This window comes from Echiichthys vipera (assembly GCF_963691815.1).
Source record: "Echiichthys vipera genome assembly, chromosome: X".
NCBI classification, from domain to species: domain Eukaryota; kingdom Metazoa; phylum Chordata; class Actinopteri; order Perciformes; family Trachinidae; genus Echiichthys; species Echiichthys vipera.
The window spans coordinates 42,799,914-42,819,172 of NC_139825.1; the positions used below are offsets into that span (position 1 = coordinate 42,799,914).

The 19,259-nt window shown below is 40.7% G+C and overlaps 1 protein-coding gene across 1 annotated transcript in view; it reads right to left on the bottom strand.

The window, feature by feature from the left end:
- The window catches only part of LOC310966039 (carbohydrate sulfotransferase 11-like), a 31,358-nt gene that overhangs the window by 3,671 nt on the left and 8,428 nt on the right, over window positions 1–19,259 (bottom strand). Inside the window, exon 2 of the mRNA XM_083939833.1 lies at window positions 12,340–12,419. Within this exon, the coding sequence (XP_083795959.1) occupies window positions 12,340–12,419 (80 nt within the window). The remainder of the gene's footprint in view (window positions 1–12,339; window positions 12,420–19,259) is intronic.

Genomic DNA, 19,259 nt, shown 5'->3' on the forward strand with positions numbered 1-19,259 from the left:
ACCTTAACTATTCAAGATCAATGTCTAACCTTAACTATTCAAGAGCAATGTCTAACCTTAACCATTCAAGATCAATGTCTAACCTTAACCATTCAAGATCAATGTCTAACCTTAACCATTCAAGATCAATGTCTAACCTTAACCATTCAAGATCAATGTCTAACCTTAACCATTCAAGATCAATGTCTAACCTTAACCGTTCAAGATCGATGTCTAACCTTAACCATTCAAGATCAATGTCTAACCTTAACTATTCAAGATCAATGTCTAACCTTAACTATTCAAGATCAATGTCTAACCTTAACTATTCAAGATCAATGTCTAACCTTAACTATTCAAGATCAATGTCTAACCTTAACTATTCAAGATCAATGTCTAACCTTAACTATTCAAGATCAATGTCTAACCTTAACTATTCAGGATCAATGTCTAACCTTAACCATTCAAGATCAATGTCTAACCTTAACTATTCAAGATCAATGTCTAACCGTAACCATTCAAGATCAATGTCTAACCTTAACCATTCAAGATCAATGTCTAACCTTAACCATTCAAGATCAATGTCTAACCTTAACCATTCAAGATCAATGTCTAACCTTAACCATTCAAGATCAATGTCTAACCTTAACCATTCAAGATCAATGTCTAACCTTAACCATTCAAGATCAATGTCTAACCTTAACCATTCAAGATCAATGTCTAACCCTAACTATTCAAGATCAATGTAAAACTTTAACCATCTAACCTTAACTATTCAAGATCAATGTCTAACCTTAACTATTCAAGATCAATGTCTAACCCTAACTATTCAAGATCAAGGTCTAACCTTAACCATTCAAGATCGATGTCTAACCTCAACTATTCAAGATCAATGTCTAACCTCAACTATTCAAGATCAATGTCTAACCTTAACTATTCAAGATCAATGTCTAACCTTAACTATTCAAGATCGATGTCTAACCTCAACTATTCAAGATCAATGTCTAACCTCAGCTATTCAAGATCAATGTCTAACCTTAACTATTCAAGATCAATGTCTAACCTTAACCATTCAAGATCAATGTCTAACCTTAACCTTTCAACATCCATGTCTAACCTCAACCATTCAAGATCAATGTCTAACCTCAATCATTTAAGATCGATGTCTAACCTTAACCATTCAAGATCAATGTCTAACCTTAACCACTTAAAGATCAATGTCTAACCTTAACCATTCAAGATCAATGTCTAACCTTAACTATTCAAGATCAATGTCTAACCTTAACCATTCAAAATCAATGTCTAACCTTAACTATTCAAGATCAATGTCTAACCTTAACTATTCAAGATCAATGTCTAACCTTAACTATTCAAGATCAATGTCTAACCTTAACTATTCAAGATCAATGTCTAACCTTAACTATTCAAGGTCAATGTCTAACCTTAACTATTCAAGATCAATGTCTAACCTTAACCATTCAAGATCAATGTCTAACCTTAACTATTCAAGATCAATGTCTAACCTTAACTATTCAAGATTAATGTCTAACCTTAACCATTCAAGATCAATTTCTAACCATAACCACTCAAGATCAAAGTAAAAATTTAACCATCTAATCTTAACTATTCAAGATCGATGTCTAACCTTAACCATTCAAGATCAATGTCTAACCTTAACTATTCAAGATCAATGTCTAACCTTAACTATTCAAGATCAATGTCTAACCTTAACTATTCAAGAGCAATGTCTAACCTTAACCATTCAAGATCAATGTCTAACCTTAACTATTCAAGATCAATGTCTAACCTTAACTATTCAAGATCAATGTCTAACCTTAACTATTCAGGATCAATGTCTAACCTTAACCATTCAAGATCAATGTCTAACCTTAACTATTCAAGATCAATGTCTAACCTTAACCATTCAAGATCAATGTCTAACCTTAACCATTCAAGATCAATGTCTAACCTTAACCATTCAAGATCAATGTCTAACCTTAACCATTCAAGATCAATGTCTAACCTCAACTATTCAAGATCAATGTCTAACCTTAACCATTCAAGATCAATGTCTAACCTTAACCATTCAAGATCAATGTCTAACCTTAACCATTCAAGATCAATGTCTAACCTTAACCATTCAAGATCAATGTCTAACCTTAACCACTCAAGATCAATGTCTAACCTTAACCATTCAAGATCAAAGTAAAAATTTAACCATCTAATCTTAACTATTCAAGATCGATGTCTAACCTTAACCATTCAAGATCAATGTCTAACCTTAACTATTCAAGATCAATGTCTAACCTTAACTATTCAAGATCAATGTCTAACCTTAACTATTCAAGAGCAATGTCTAACCTTAACCATTCAAGATCAATGTCTAACCTTAACTATTCAAGATCAATGTCTAACCTTAACTATTCAAGATCAATGTCTAACCTTAACTATTCAAGATCAATGTCTAACCTTAACTATTCAGGATCAATGTCTAACCTTAACCATTCAAGATCAATGTCTAACCTTAACTATTCAAGATCAATGTCTAACATTAACCATTCAAGATCAATGTCTAACCTTAACCATTCAAGATCAATGTCTAACCTTAACCATTCAAGATCAATGTCTAACCTTAACCATTCAAGATCAATGTCTAACCTTAACCATTCAAGATCAATGTCTAACCTTAACCGTTCAAGATCGATGTCTAACCTTAACCATTCAAGATCAATGTCTAACCTTAACTATTCAAGATCAATGTCTAACCTTAACTATTCAAGATCAATGTCTAACCTTAACTATTCAAGAGCAATGTCTAACCTTAACCATTCAAGATCAATGTCTAACCTTAACTATTCAAGATCAATGTCTAACCTTAACTATTCAAGAACAATGTCTAACCTTAACTATTCAAGATCAATGTCTAACCTTAACTATTCAGGATCAATGTCTAACCTTAACCATTCAAGATCAATGTCTAACCTTAACTATTCAAGATCAATGTCTAACCGTAACCATTCAAGATCAATGTCTAACCTTAACCATTCAAGATCAATGTCTAACCTTAACCATTCAAGATCAATGTCTAACCTTAACCATTCAAGATCAATGTCTAACCTTAACCATTCAAGATCAATGTCTAACCTTAACCATTCAAGATCAATGTCTAACCTTAACCATTCAAGATCAATGTCTAACCTTAACCATTCAAGATCAATGTCTAACCTTAACCATTCAAGATCAATGTCTAACCTTAACCGTTCAAGATCGATGTCTAACCTTAACCATTCAAGATCAATGTCTAACCTTAACTATTCAAGATCAATGTCTAACCGTAACTATTCAAGATCAATGTCTAACCTTAACTATTCAAGATCAATGTCTAACCTTAACTATTCAAGAGCAATGTCTAACCTTAACCATTCAAGATCAATGTCTAACCTTAACCATTCAAGATCAATGTCTAACCTAAACCATTTAAGATCAATGTCTAACCTTAACTATTCAAGATCAATGTCTAACCTTAACTATTCAAGATCAATGTCTAACCTTAACTATTCAAGATCAATGTCTAACCTTAACCATTCAAGATCAATGTCTAACCATAACCATTCAAGATCAATGTCTAACCTTAACCATTCAAGATCAATGTCTAACCTTAACCGTTCAAGATCGATGTCTAACCTTAACCATTCAAGATCAATGTCTAACCTTAACTATTCAAGATTGATGTCTAACATTAACTATTCAAGATCGATGTCTAACCTTAACTATTCAAGATCAATGTCTAACCTTAACTTTTCAAGATCAATGTCTAACCGTAACTATTCAAGATCAATGTCTAACCTTAACTATTCAAGATCAATGTCTAACCTTAACCATTCAAGATCAATGTCTAACCTTAACCATTCAAGATCAATGTCTAACCTAAACCATTCAAGATCAATGTCTAACCTTAACCATTCAAGATCAATGTCTAACCTTAACCATTCAAGATCAATGTCTAACCTAAACCATTCAAGATCAATGTCTAACCTTAACCATTCAAGATCAATGTCTAACCTTAACCATTCAAGATCAATGTCTAACCTTAACCATTCAAGATCGATGTCTAACCTTAACCATTCAAGATCAATGTCTAACCTTAACTATTCAAGATCGATGTCTAACCTTAACCATTCAAGATCAATGTCTAACCTTAACTATTCAAGATCAATGTCTAACCTTAACCATTCAAGATCAATGTCTAACCTTAACTATTCAAGATCGATGTCTAACCTTAACCATTCAAGATCAATGTCTAACCTTAACTATTCAAGATCGATGTCTAACCTTAACCATTCAAGATCAATGTCTAACCTTAACTATTCAAGATCAATGTCTAACCTTAACTATTCAAGATCAATGTCTAACCTTAACCATTCAAGATCAATGTCTAACCTAAACCATTCAAGATCAATGTCTAACCTTAACCATTCAAGATCAATGTCTAACCTTAACCATTCAAGATCAATGTCTAACCTTAACCATTCAAGATCGATGTCTAACCTTAACCATTCAAGATCAATGTCTAACCTTAACTATTCAAGATCGATGTCTAACCTTAACCATTCAAGATCAATGTCTAACCTTAACTATTCAAGATCAATTTCTAACCTTAACCATTCAAGATCAATGTCTAACCTTAACTATTCAAGATCAATGTCTAACCTTAACTATTCAAGATCAATGTCTAACCTTAACCATTCAAAATCAATGTCTAACCATAACTATTCAAGATCAATTTCTAACCTTAACCATTCAAGATCAATGTCTAACCATAACTATTCAAGATCAATGTCTAACCTTAATCATTCAAGATCAATGTCTAACCTTAACCTTTCAAGATCAATGTCTAACCTTAACCATTCAAGATATATGTCCGCCGGGTCAAATGCGTAAATTAACTGATGAAGCCTCTTGGATGAGAGGTGTAACGTCTTCCAAGACAAACAACCAAGTCCAGTTGCTTTTGACATATAATCTTAACCATTCAAGATCAGTGTCTAACTTTAACCATCTAAACTTAACCATTCAAGATCAATGTCTAACCTTAACCATCTCACAAGACTCAATCACAAATCGTGGTTACCATCTAGAAACGCTGTTGTTTTTTTGTGCTATGCTAGCAGCAGCTAATGTAGCCTTGAGCCGCTAGCTTCAAGTACAGATGAGGAGTGGACTACAGATGTCTGGTAAAGTTCACTTCTTTCTAAATCCACAATCCTAGATTCTTTTCATTTTCAAAATGTTAGCCTCTCGCCCCAACAGACACCGCTCAAGTGACATCACTTTTGTGACAGGAGAAAAGCTGACGACTGTATTTTTTAGTTGGCCTTTGGAGGCAACACAGGCAAAACGGGATGTATGACATAAAAGTTAGCCAAGTGGAGCAGATACCCTCTGAGAGATTCTGAGAAAGTATATTTACAGATACTTCTCCACTGGAGGTCTTAATCATGGTCCATCCCCTGACGTCCGTATATTGCCTTAATAAAATCCTGGGTCAGCCAGTTCAGCTTGGCCTCCTCATGGCACAAATGCCTTATTTACTTCTTTAATTTACTCAGCCTGGCTCACCACTGCAGCGGTCGGAGCCCTGAGTCTCTCAGTTTGACTCGGTGCCTGACTCTCTGTGTGGCTCTGTGTTTACTGGCAGACATTGGAACATCAAGGAAACACCGGACTGGCCAAAGACTGCAGAGCCAACACTGACCCTTCTCTCAGCAGACACTTATGTACTGTATGTTTACAACACTCTTTCCACCTCATGCTTTAATTCCTTCATGTGAGCAATATGCATGAGTCAGTACGGTTTTCTGAAGATATTAAAATAGCCACCAGGACGCACCACAAGACAAACATACCATTCAAAGAGAATACCAATGAATTCTTAAATGTGTTGATAACATACACAAGTTTCAAATGTAGTGAAAAGCTGCACTTGTATTGAAGCCAAGATCCACTAACAAAATCATGTGTCGGTCCTTCCTCCAAACCAGAAGCAATATAGCCTGTGAATGTTCTCATTTGTCCAGCTCATCATTATCCTCAAAGCAATTTCAGTCAAAAGCAACTGGATTTTTTTGGGATCTATGAATTCCTAGACAAATAACCAAGTCCAGTTGCTTTTGACTGAAATTGTGTTGGGGACAAAAGCAATATCATTTCTGCACGATCCTTGAAAGCAATCGGTAAAGAAGGAAAAGTAAGGTAGACTGTTAATCCTACAACTTGAAATTAAATGGTTTTTGTGGCACAAAAGTTGCAGTTTCACTGGATTAGTTTATGACACAATTTGCACTTGTAATTAGTGAGTGAGGTGTTATTTGTTTGTATATGTTTAGGATTATACGCAATCTCCTGTTACAAAAATGCTTAAAGCCGCACTGATCAATAATTTTGTATTGCCAAATAATTAAATAACTATGTGCAATGTGGAAGGGCTCACTTGTAGTGACAACACCAAAGGAATTTTCATCTGACTCTGCAATTCCCCTCAGCTCTACAGGGAGTTTCCTCTTTCAGCTGTTTGTTTTGGTTTTACGGCCTGAAACTTTTCTGTTTTTCATTTCCACAGATCTCATCAACATTGTTTTCCGCTGCATCAGCAGGCAGCTGTAATAAATCCACTGTATACTACTGTACCTGCCCAGCAAAAGACGGCACAGAACAAAGTTGGCACTATAGTGGAACATTTGTTGTTGTTTTTTGTTACAGAGCCTTACAGCGCTGTGCTCTTTGGATTTATAGAGCGATCGAGTGACCAGAGCCCCACCCAGGGGTGTTTATTAGGGCGCACTCACACTGTCCTTCCGCACCGGGCCAAAACAGGTTTTGCGGGTAGAGCCTAGTGCGTTTGACCAGTGTGAGTGCAACTGCTCCGCACCTAGCTCCGGCCAGCTGGCCGTCCACAACCCGTTTAAGAGAGGTGGGCTTTGTAAAGCGTGTTTGCACATGTACGAGCACGAGCGTGCGCACGAGCACGATGCCTACGGCGGCTCTCACGTCATTAATGTGCGCCTGTTCGGACAAAAAAAAAAAGACGGACCATGCGCGGGCATTTAACAACAACAACAATGGCGGCGAAAGGTTCACGTTGGTGTGATGCGGAGGTGGAGTGTTTACTGCAGATTTGGTCGATGAAAATATTCAAAAACAGTCGACAAGACGCAAAAAAACTCCGAGGTCTATGGAAAGATTTGTAAAGAAAGCGACGCATCGCCATGACGTCATCAATGCGTGTGACGTGTTACGTTATTAGATACAATCCTAAAACACTTTCATTTGAATTTAAAGCTATGGTCTACGATTTGGAATATTGGTAATTATTATTAACATTGTTTATACGGGGATCATGGTCCTGTAGTCCGAGCTACACAATATGAACAGCAAAAAGAACCAAAAAAATCCATTCAGTCTATCAGCCGTAGGCCTGCAGAGAAGCTGACCAATGGGAGTCCTCCGTCCCGGATAACTCCCATTGGCTCGTACCCTCCATCCAATCCCCTCGTCTCCCCTGCTCCTTGTCATCCCGCCCCGTCCCGCCCCATCCCGCCCCGTCCCCTCCCTTGCTGTAAACTCTGAGCAGCTAGGGATTAGCTTAGCAGCTCAGCTACCGGAGCATCTGTTACCATGGAGAAGTAAAAGCGCAGCAAGTGGCAAGTCAACATCGGGGACTTCTCTGACCGGTGGAGAAGGCTACACTAGGATTTGCGACTGAAAACAGATGCTGTTTCAAGATCTGGCTCTGTCAGTGCCCTCCTCTCCTTCGTCTTGTGTGTGTTTGTCTCCCTCTGTCTGCGTTTCCCTGCATGTGCTTCTCCCTGTCTGTCTGTAGGTCCGGTAGGCTTTCCCCAAAGCTGCAGCCTGTTTAGCTGATTAAACCACCACCTTAAAAGCCTGAAGCTGGCAGGCATGCAGCGCCGGACCGTCGTCGACCCAACCTTGGTGAAACTATTCCCCCCGGACTGGCGTCCCCTTTCTCGTTGTGATTATCACGCTCCCCGTAGTAAGTTTATTAATCGTGTTTGTTTTCTGTTTTTCTCCGTAGTTTCCCGTGTTCCTGTTTTCCCGTCCGTCTCCTGATCTCCTGACGTCTCCCCGTTCTTGTATTTCCCGTGTTCGTTTAGTTAGTCTTGTGTTTGTATATCTGTAGTGTTTTTGCGTTTGTCCGTTTGTAATATTAAACGTTTGTTTTGTAACTTTATTTTTGTCTGTGTCTGCATTGGGTCCACCTTCGTGTTATACCTGAACCGTTCATGACATGCTGAGACAGCACACTTTAAGTTGAACGGGTCATTTTTGCGTTTTATTGCGGTAGATGTTACATAAATACCCCCCATTTGTCTGTGCCAATACTGGCTTATGACTGTGAACGTGCCCGGTCTAATAAACAGCTGTGTCAACACATGTTAGCATACGTTAGCCATGTGTTTTTAGCTGGCCAGCTTCTGGCCAATACCAGAGGGTGGGTGTCGTTAGGAGGTGAGGCAGGCGATACGAGCTCAGGGGGAGGAATCGTGGAATACGGAGGGGTTTGGTTTGGTTCTGATTTTCATTTGTAGACCAAAGCCTTAAAAGCTAAATTGTAATAAACTTGACCACCATGTTTTAAAAGGCATGTTGAGTCATCCGTGTATTCAGTATAAATGTGACTTTGTTCTAAGTACAACAGCAAATATCACAGCACCCAGTGTTTCAGCGACTCTACAGATTATTACCAAGTGAGAAATAACGCAGATAAACCAAGTCATATGGGACGATACACTGAGGAACTCATGGCACAAATAGAAACAGGCTGTATGTGGTCTGTATATTTGTTAATGTCTGTTAAGATATTTCTTCAGCTGTCTTGTTTTCCGTCTCTGTGGATACGTCTGTAGCCTGTTTATCAATATGATGCTGTGTAGATTCAAAATGCTGTCATTTAAATAGTTTGTATCAAAGTTGGCTGATCAAACTTCTGATGGGTCCGGAGGTATTAAGTCTTGTCCAACACAGTGTGGCAGTAGTAGTAGTTTAATTTATTTGTTTCAGGGACCATGTACAAAGTTCATTGATTACATAGTGTTAAAAGATAATTTGTACCAGATTCTAGCTAAAAGCTCATTTCTATCTGCAGTCCCTGGGCAGGTAAGAAGAACACACACACACACACACACACACACACACACACACACACACACACACACACACACACACACACACACACACACACACACACACACACACACACACACACACACACACACACACACACACACACACACACACACACACACACACACAGTAACACACACACACACACACACACACAGTAAATGAATGTCATGGAAGTTATGGCCATAGTGCTGACAAGACTGATTTCTTAATATCCATTTTTTTACCTCACGTGAGGTAACGGTCACCATGAAAGTAATTCTATACTTTTCTCAATACTTTCACTTCCTGTCAAACTGTATAAGAACAGCAACTAGGTCTTTGAACATTCCTGCCTCTGCCTCTCCACTCAAATTGTTTGTTTTTCTCAGTAAAAATCTGAGCTTTCTTACCATTTTAGAGATACTAAAGCTTACTGCAGTAACTTGTAATAATAAAAGTAATAACTTTATTCATAAAGCACCTTAAAAACAGGGTTTACAAAGTGCTGACAGACAAAGCAAAGCAAAAGCAGTGTACCAACAGGTCAATATAACAGAAGGTTATACGGCAGGGCCAAACAAAAGCATTCTCTGGGTAAATAAATAGAGGAAGATAAAAGACGCACACATGGTAGAGAGAAGACAAGTAAAAGCAATTCAAACCAAAAACATGACATAAATATCAGGGATTAAAATATAAATAAAAGCAATAAAAAGAAAGAAAGGATAAAGAGAGAGAGAGAGAGAGAGGACATCACATCAAAGCAAGTCTATAAAAAAGGGTTTAAGAAGATAATTAAAAGAGTTTCCCGATTCTATGAACCTTATTTCCTCAGGCAGGTCGTTCCAGAGTCGAGGGGCCCTGATGGCAAAAGCACGGTCACCTTTAGATCTACCCGACTTTGGCACAGAAGGTCCCACCGGTGGGAGGCTGCCAACTGGCTCGTATGGTGTTTGAGGGCGCACTCACACTGTCCATCCGTACCGTGTCCAAGCAAGTTTCAGGGTTAAAGTCTAGTGACCAGTGTTAGTGCAACCATACGTCCTAGCTGCGGCACGCTTGCCGTCCACGGTCCGTTTGGGAGAGGTGGGCTTTTGTAAAGCACGTTTGCACATGTACGAGCACAAGTGTGCGCACGTGTACGGGCACGAGGCCTACGGCGGTTCTGACGTCATTTTATGTGCGCCTGTTGGGACATAGAAAAAAGAAGGAGGGACCATGGGCGGACATTTAAAACAATGGCGCCGAAAGGTTCACGTTGGTGTGATGCGGAGGTGGAGTGTTTACTGCAGATTTGGTCGAGACGCACAAAAACTCTGAGGTCTATGGAAAGATTTGTAAACAAAGCCACGCATCGCGATGACGTAAATCAATGCGTGTGACGTGTTACGGCGTGATGACGTATAGGCAGCAAGAAGCATTCAGGTGAGGCCCAGGTAGTGTGAGTACAAACGGGCCTGGAGGGGGGGACAAGTACCCTAAAGCACGGTACGTTGGGACAGTGTGAGTGCGCCCTGAGCCATTTAGAGGGTTTGTGTTTACAATACTTTTAAAGTAACTTTGTGTTGAGTTATGGTTGAAATTGTGAATTATAAAATTAATGAAAAATGTACTTAAGTTTGATTTGGATCAATATGTATTTGTAGGGATTTGATACCAAGTCACGCTCTGACTTAGTCAATGCCCTAATAGGGAGTCATAGTTGTTTGTTCGGATTCGGAGGGACACAGGGTAAAACCAGTTTTCTGACCGCATTTACCGCATTTATTTTAGCAAATTAATTCATATCATTCAGTCTTATTTGTTAACATAAGAACGTCATCTTGGTCTTGTAAATAGCAACATTTTTAGGTAGTTTTTTGTTTTATTTTTTCCTGGAAAGTCAACCGGAGAGTATTGTTTTTCAGGATTGTTTCCATAATCCTGATTTCTCTCTTGCTCTCATCGAATGCAGCTCTTAAATTACTCTTAATTGTCTTGTCTGACAGTGTCTGTACAAACCCATAAATCCTCCTCAATAAATATCACTGGTGGAATTCAACCAACATGGCTGACCTTTTTTTTCCTGCCAGATAAAGAAATATCAAAGCAACTTCACATGAAAAATATGACAACGATTAAGATATCACAAAGGTCAGGGATGGTTTGTGTGTGAGCCACTTAGTTCCTTAGAGCAGAGATACTTTGTTTAAGTATCTCTTAAGTGAGATGGTTTTATAAGAGCTGGTGCAAAACAGATGGATTTAATGAGATTTAAGATGCGTACACCTCAGTCATGCATTGATTGTTCTCCATATCTTGTTTTTGTTTTTTCATGCTAAGGTTTAGATGTGGCGATATGGACAAAGTCTTCTGTCTACATATATCTCATTTCATATCTATGGGCGCACTCACACTGTCCGTCCGTACCGTGCCCCGTGCTTTAGGGTCCTTGTCCCCCCTCCCTCTCCCTCGCGGCCCAGGCCTGTTTGTACTCACACTACCTGGGCCTCGGTGGATGCTTCTTGTTGCCTATACGTCATCACGCCCTAACACGTCACACGCATTGATGATGTCATCGCGATGCGCCGCTTTGTTTACAAATCTTTCCATAGACCTCAGAGTTTTTGTGCGTCTTGTCGACTGTTTTTGAATCTTTTCATCGACCAAATCTGCAGTAAACACTCCACCTCCGCACCACACCAACGTGAACCTTTCACCGCCATTGTTTTAAATGTGTGTGCATGGTCCCTCCTTCTTTTTTCTATGTCCCAACAGGCGCACAGGAAATTATGTCAGAGCCGCCATAGGCCTTGTGCTCGTGCTCGTGCTCGTACATGTGCAAACATGCTTTACAAAAGCCCATCCCTCTCAAACGGACCGTGGCCGGGCCGACAAGCGCGCCGCAGCTAGGACTCTTCTCTTGCTACTGCAGAGGTTTTGTGTTATTTTGAGCAGTATTAGTGGTTAAAAAAGATGTTTGAATGCCTTCACTGTGCTGCTCAGAGCTAATCAGTGTTAGCCACGTCCGGCTGTTAGCGACTCTCCAGGATTTCTCTCTTAATAGTTGTTTTACGAAAAAAACAACTATCGGTGGCTTATTTGATGTAGATTAGTGCTGAAAAAGACCATTCGATGATTCACGCCAGAATTACACTTTCAAACGGAGTTATACTGCCATGGTTAGAGAGGACTGACCTGGTCACCATCATAAAGTGTCTGTAGAGGACTCCTCCTCGACTTCTGCCCGCTGCTTCTTTCACCGACGGGCTCGGAGGCTGAGGAAACAGAAAACATCTGTCAAGAAAATCCAACTTCACAATGTGGTCCACAAAGAAAACAGGTCAAACAATAGAAGAGAAGATGGAAGACAAGAAAATGTCATTAAAATATTTTAAATACAGGGTTTTTCTCACTTTGACAAACGTCTAAACCCCACCTTTAAAAATAGGCATCAAAGATAGATATAAAGATAAAGTAGGTGTAAAACAGTAGAAACATGGAGATCAAACTGCAGTAGCAGATAAAAAAACACTTTGCATGGGAACAGTATTGATACATTTATTGGTGTTATTACCGCAGTTTAATCTGCTCCAGTAAACTTTCCAATTTATATATTTAAAAAGACTCTGTGGGTTGAAAAGAAGCAGAAAGAGAAGCCAAAGGACCTTGATAAGGTCTGGGTATGTTAAGAAGCATTCACAGGGTCAGCGCCACGGGACAGTTTCATTACCTGTACCTACAAGTTCATTTGGGCAAACACAGTGTGGTACAATGAGGCTAGGTTCAGGCCGGTCGGGTTCAGGCAGAGAATCAAAGCTGGGAGACACACAGAGATCTGATTGAGTTCACTTTTCTAGTTAGTCAAAAGACGGGAGTTTCCCTTCTTTCAGTAGTTTGCTTATTTTACAGAGAATCAGTGACGGACCTTCCATTAAGACGAAATAGGCGATTGCCTTAGGCCCCCAACCAGTTGCCCCCCCCCCCCCAACCAGCAGGGGCCCACGGCCACCGGCCAGTAGCGCAGCGCACTTCCCGTATCTACTGTATGCCCTGTGAATATTTATATTTTACACTGTCCCACACACATGTAACATGTCGTAACACGTTTTTCTGAGCTGTCCTGAAACGCACCATGAACAGGCAGCAGCATACTGATCACGTCACTGCGTCCAAAAACACACACTTCCACCCTCAAACTGGCTTTTTTGAGGGTGGAAGTGCGTTCACGCCAGAAGTCGATAAAATGCAGTGTGCTGCATTTATCCGGTCGCGCACTCAGAAACGCCCAAACCGTTGAGTGTGGATCGATGGACACTAAACGCCCTCAATCGCCGCAATTTTGTCCACGTAGTGGAAGAAGCGGGACTAAATTCAACTCAAACTGGAAAATGGCGGAACAACAGTGCAACCTTGCACTTCTTCTTATAACAAACGTGTAAGTTGAGTAATGCTGTGGTCTGTTGATACTGTTAGCTAAATGATGTCAAATTAATTGGCTTCCAATATAGTTAACACTAGAACCAGGGTGGCATTACTCCCTGGCCTTGGGGCGGTAGTAGCTCAGTCCATGACTGGGCTGGGTACCGGAGGATTGCTGGTTCGAGTCCCTGTGTGGATGGAGTGTGGACTGGTGGCATTACCACTGCCAAGGTAATGTTGAGCAAGGCACCAAACCCCCAACTGCTCGGGGCGACGGTCACTGGCAGCCCCCTCGCTCTAACATCTTTCCATTGGTTGCATGTATATAGGTCCTGTGTGTGTGTGTGTGTGTGTGTGTGTGTATATTTCGGGCCTGTGTGTGTAAAATGAAAAATAATAGAGTGAAAATTGAATTTCCCCATTCGCGGGACTAATAAAGGAATTCTTCTTTTCAAATTCATGTCATAAATTCGGTAAAAATACAACCCCTACATTTGAAGTTCCTGACTTTTCTTAAAATCACTTCATGCTAGGCATAGACCCAGTCCTTAATTTCTGTCCAGAATCTGTGCTCATTATTTCTTTGCATATATTTTTTGTTTATTGCTACAATAGAAAGAACAGGGAGGAGAAGGTGGAGAACATAGACTGTAAAATGAAATAAAATGTAAATAACGTATAATTAATTTATACAGTCTATAGTGAAGCAGAAGACAATGGTCATACAGGGGATTCACAGGTGAGGAGACAATAATTTATCTGTTGCATAAAAGGGACTGAGATTATTTTTCAGAGCTATATGACAAATACTATTCTCTATTCTAATGCCTTCACCGTACTGCAGTGTTAGCCACGTTCGATTGTTAGCGACTGTCCGTGATTTCTCCGTTAATAGTTATTACACTAAAAACTGTCTTGATGGCTTATTTGATGAATGTGAGTGCTGAATAAGACCATGGGATGATTTTGCGCTGGAATTGCACTTTAAAAGGGTGACGTGTTGAGAGATAACTCTAAAAACAACACACTTATTGAGGGAATGACCTGGCTCTGTTCTGCATTCCTGAAATGTTATCTGTTCGTCTGCTGTCCTGTGTGTATGACGTAGTAGTTCACTCAAAAACAACCATAGATCGACATGCGACTCTTGAACAGACAGGCAGAAATGGCTGGCATGATAAGCCTCAGTACTCATGCATCCTGACATTCATTCCTCCCACACATGCTCCCTCAAAATGTCCTTACTGTCCTTGTCAGGGACTGTCAATCATGTCATCAGCTATCCTCGTTAGCTGGTCACAAGACGATCTCATCTCTCCAATAGCACAGAGACATACATACATTGTTAGCATTTCACCCTGCTGCTGCTTTGTTGGTTTGAATGTGATTCTCTCTCTGCCTTTGATACATCCATGCTGCTGTTTTGCTTTAGTATTTGGTTCTGCACTAAAAGACTGTGCTTGAGGCAAAATTCCTAGAAAGTAAAAACTAAAAGGTTCCTGAGCATGTCTTCCTGATGCATGAGCAAGAAAATGGAGTAAATATCTGCAAACTGAGCCCTGAAGCTGCAAGTCGGGAATACTGGGTCAGGTAACAAGGAATCAACTGCTCACTCACACAGACCTAATGACTGCCATTCTGAGGTGTCATCATTCAAACTAATGTAAAAGTCCCACTGACGTCAGTATGTTTATCATGCTTTCAAAGAGCCTCATTAAATAATACGTATCCTCTCCGCACTTCATGCAGTCATAAAGCTGCAGAGATGCTTAGACAGCAATGACATTTGTCATCTGTAGCCTATGATGCTGAATTTACAAGTAGGCCACATGGGATTTGATGTTAATTAGTGGCATTCATTCAAAAGTCCAATCATCTCAGGAGAATGATGCATTGACACACAATACTGACACTTGCTGAGTAACCGTGTGTGTGTGTGTGTGTGTGTGTGTGTGTGTGTGTGTGTGTGTGTGTGTGTGTGTGTGTGCGTGTGTGCCTTCGTGCATGTTTGCCCCTTTCCACACTGTGGTGTGATCAGTCATGTGTGCCAAGAAGCTTATGAGCTGTAAACCCACTGACACAAACATGGTGAAGGCAGCCAATGAGACATGTAGGGGACTGGATGTGTAGTTATGACCAAATTATGGGTGAATAAACAAATATATGGGAAACACAAAGTATATCTATAAGGTGAAAACTGATACCGAGTTATCAGTGTCAATCAAAATTACTGCCAACCGCTTCATCACAGTTGACAACTTGGTGTTGAGTTATAGGTAAAATAATCTGTACATCTTTGGTCCTAGAAGTTTGGTGACGTCACAAACAGGCCTACTATTGTATAGTGGGTGCTGCAGTAGCTGGAAAGCTAACTGCTAACATGCTGGTTAATGCTAGTCAGTCACAATAAAACAGTGACAGTGCTGACCTTTCCCTCAAAGGTCAGCACTGTCAAGATGGCTTGCTATAGGTCAACGATGCAAATGTCCATCCACTACCGTTTGGTATTGGTGTGTCCAGGCCTTAATGTCATGGTGCTTTCAATCGGGGTCGTTTTTACCGTGTTTACGAGAGGGGTCATTAAGCCTTTACATTTCCTGCACATTCATTTTTCCTCTTGCTAGCTAAAATGTTAGAGAAGTCTTGTGGCGTCCATGTAGCAAACATAGACTGTATAAAAAATGGACATAGCCTCTCTGTCGAGGTCCACTCAACTTGATTTAATTGTACTCGCCAATGGAACTCGCCATCTTGTCAGACCTTAACTCCGCCTCATTTCCTCTTACCAAAAAAGGGCATGTATGTGACGTTGGGGGGGGGGGGGGTACATCTATCCCAGATGCGTTGCTTTTGACTGAAGCTGCTTTTGGGGATAACGATGACCTGGACATATGAGAACCTCCACAGGCCTTTTTTTTTTCCCAGGTCTTAAATAGAATAAGTTGAATGAATGAATAAGTTCCATTTGAAGGCACCATTTATAATTGACAGTGTGACAAACAAGTAATAAAGCATGATAGCTTCTCTTTTTTTTTAGATTTAGAGTTTTATTGTCCATTTTCAAACATAAAAGACAACAAACAATCAGAACAACACACACAAACCCCACTATAAATAAATACAAATGATATGATAGCTTCTTCTATCCTCTCCCACTCTCTGTTCTCTCCGAGGTCAGCATTGTCAAGATGACTTGCTATTGGTCAACGGTGCAAATATGCAGCTCAAAGTTCAGCAAAGTTTAACTCAATGCAAGTTGAACTTTGCGCATATTTACAAAACCCCCCCAGGCAAATCCACTATTTGCAGTGTTGCAATGGAATGACAGTTTTACTGTTTGATATGTTGGTGTGTCCAGGCCTTAATGGTAATCGCTCACAGAGTGAATGAGACGCCAAACCAAGCCTTATTACTGGAGTGAACAGTCCGATATGCTGCTGCCAAAGGAAGGTTTTGTCCTCTGCCCTCAGCTGCCAAAGTGAGGGGAGCATTTCCCCACAGTACACTGACTGATTTAACCTGTTTCCACAAAACATCACCACTTCCTTATGGAAACTACAAGTGATTCGGAAACACATTCACAACATGACCACTCACAAAGCCATCTTTTCAACCCCTCCTAAATGAAACACCAGTCAGCAGATGTAATGTCTGAAATGATTTTTGGAACTGACAAATACCTGGCAGACTGAGAGATTCAGGAACAAGCTGAGACGGCACATTACCTGGACTGAAAGAGTGCATTGTGTGTCATCACTCCCCTGCTAATGTGGCATTACTCAGCAAGCGAGGAAATTCATAATACAAGTTTTGTATTAGTATTAAGTATTTAACAAAGAGCCAGATGAAAATAAAAGGGTATTAAGGGTACTTCATACTTCCCAAAAGGATCCCCCCCCCCCCCCCCCATTCTCGTTTGTTTTCCACCCATACAGGATCATCTCAAGAATATCTATGTCCACACGAAACCATCAAAACTGATGGTACGCATTTCAGGCCTACGTGTGGCGCTGTAACTACCACAGAAATACACCAACAACGGAGAAGAAGAGATGAGCTGACGTTGTGTATAATACAAACACCTGGAAGTTTCTTGCCAAATCTGGCTAATTCCTAAATCCTCATCCATCCTAGAGAGAAATCTAGCGACTGTTTCTGGGGTTTTGATGACTTTGAGTGAAAGTAGGTATCACCCTGCAGTTACTGTCCTCAACGAGCAGCCGGTGCTGCAGTGAGCCCCTCCCCCATCCCAAAGCACTCACAGCCGGTCAGCAGTGTTGACTTTCTCACAAGATTTCACGACTTTTCAGACCTTCTCAGCAACTTTGTTTATAAAAAGCAACTAGTGAAAATGTAGCGACTTATTCAGACCATTAGGGAAAAGGAAGAAATATGTGGTAATTCATTCCCATGCATGCCGCTTAAAATAATCAAACTCCATGACCCCCTGCTACCAGTCTCTCCCCTTTTCTCCTCAGACACTCAGGGCCCGTCCACATGAAGAGGCGTTTTCCTGTAACCACACAACTTTAGTATCGTTTTGGCCGACCATCCACAACCGGGTCCCAGAGTAGGAAGATTTGAAAACGCCCCCATGACGTTGTCGTCTGGAAGGTGAAACCGCGTACTTTGGTTAACTGTGCCGCCATCTCCCTACTTCTGACCTCTAACCCCCATGGTGACACAATAGTGCTGCTGCGTGGAGAGAGACACGGACCCACAGACTGAACTGGACTCTGAGTGACTGCATGGGAATGAATTAGGCCGACCAGATATTTCTCTCTTTTCCCTGATGGTCGGAATAAGTCGCTAAATTGGTCACTAGTAGCTTTGTATAAATAAAGTTTCTAAGAAATTGTGAAAAGTCGCCAACTCTAGAGAGACAGTGACCACCTTTGAGTGCTTTGGGATGGGGAAGGTGCTCACAGCAGCACCCTCTGCTCAGTGAGGACAGTAAACACCACAAAAGTCTCCATTAACACCAGAAATAGACGACAGATTTTTCTCTAGGATAGATGAGGATTTTGGAGGTCGCCATATTTGGCTAGAAACTCATCGCCCGTGTTTGTATCATAGCCTACATAGCATGTCCTTGTCTCTTCTTCTCCGTTGCTGGTGTATTTCTGTGGCAGTTACAGCGCCACATCCGGGCCTGCTATGTGTACTACAGCGCTTTTAGCTGGTTTCACTGGTTTCCTGTGGACGCAGATATTTCCTGAGCCGAGGCCGAGACAGAAAACTTTTTTAAGGATGGCGGAGAAAAAAAAGGTTGTTTGCGATCGTGTGGGCGTACCCTCAGTAGGGGTGGAACAAAATATGCAGATTAGCTGTCCCGATAACAACGCAAGCGCTGCGTCCTGAGATGTATCCACCCTTGGACCAAGTACAGAAAATAACTTTTACAGGCTCCTAAAACATCACATCCGTCTCGATGATTGGCCAAAACGATGCAAAACCTTTGCAGTTACAGCAAAACGCGTCACGGTGTGGACGGCTAGCTGAACAGCTGGATAACAGAAAGAGCTGAGAAAGGGATACTAGGTGCATTGTGAAGATTTTTCTAACCAAACACTGTCTCAGCTGTTAGCTTAAATTCCTCCCTTGAGGAGATTCACCAACGCTACCTTAGGCTTATTCAAAGGAAGGAGTAGTCCTGTTGGTTTAACCCTGTCTAGACCCAAAACTCTGCAGCGTTC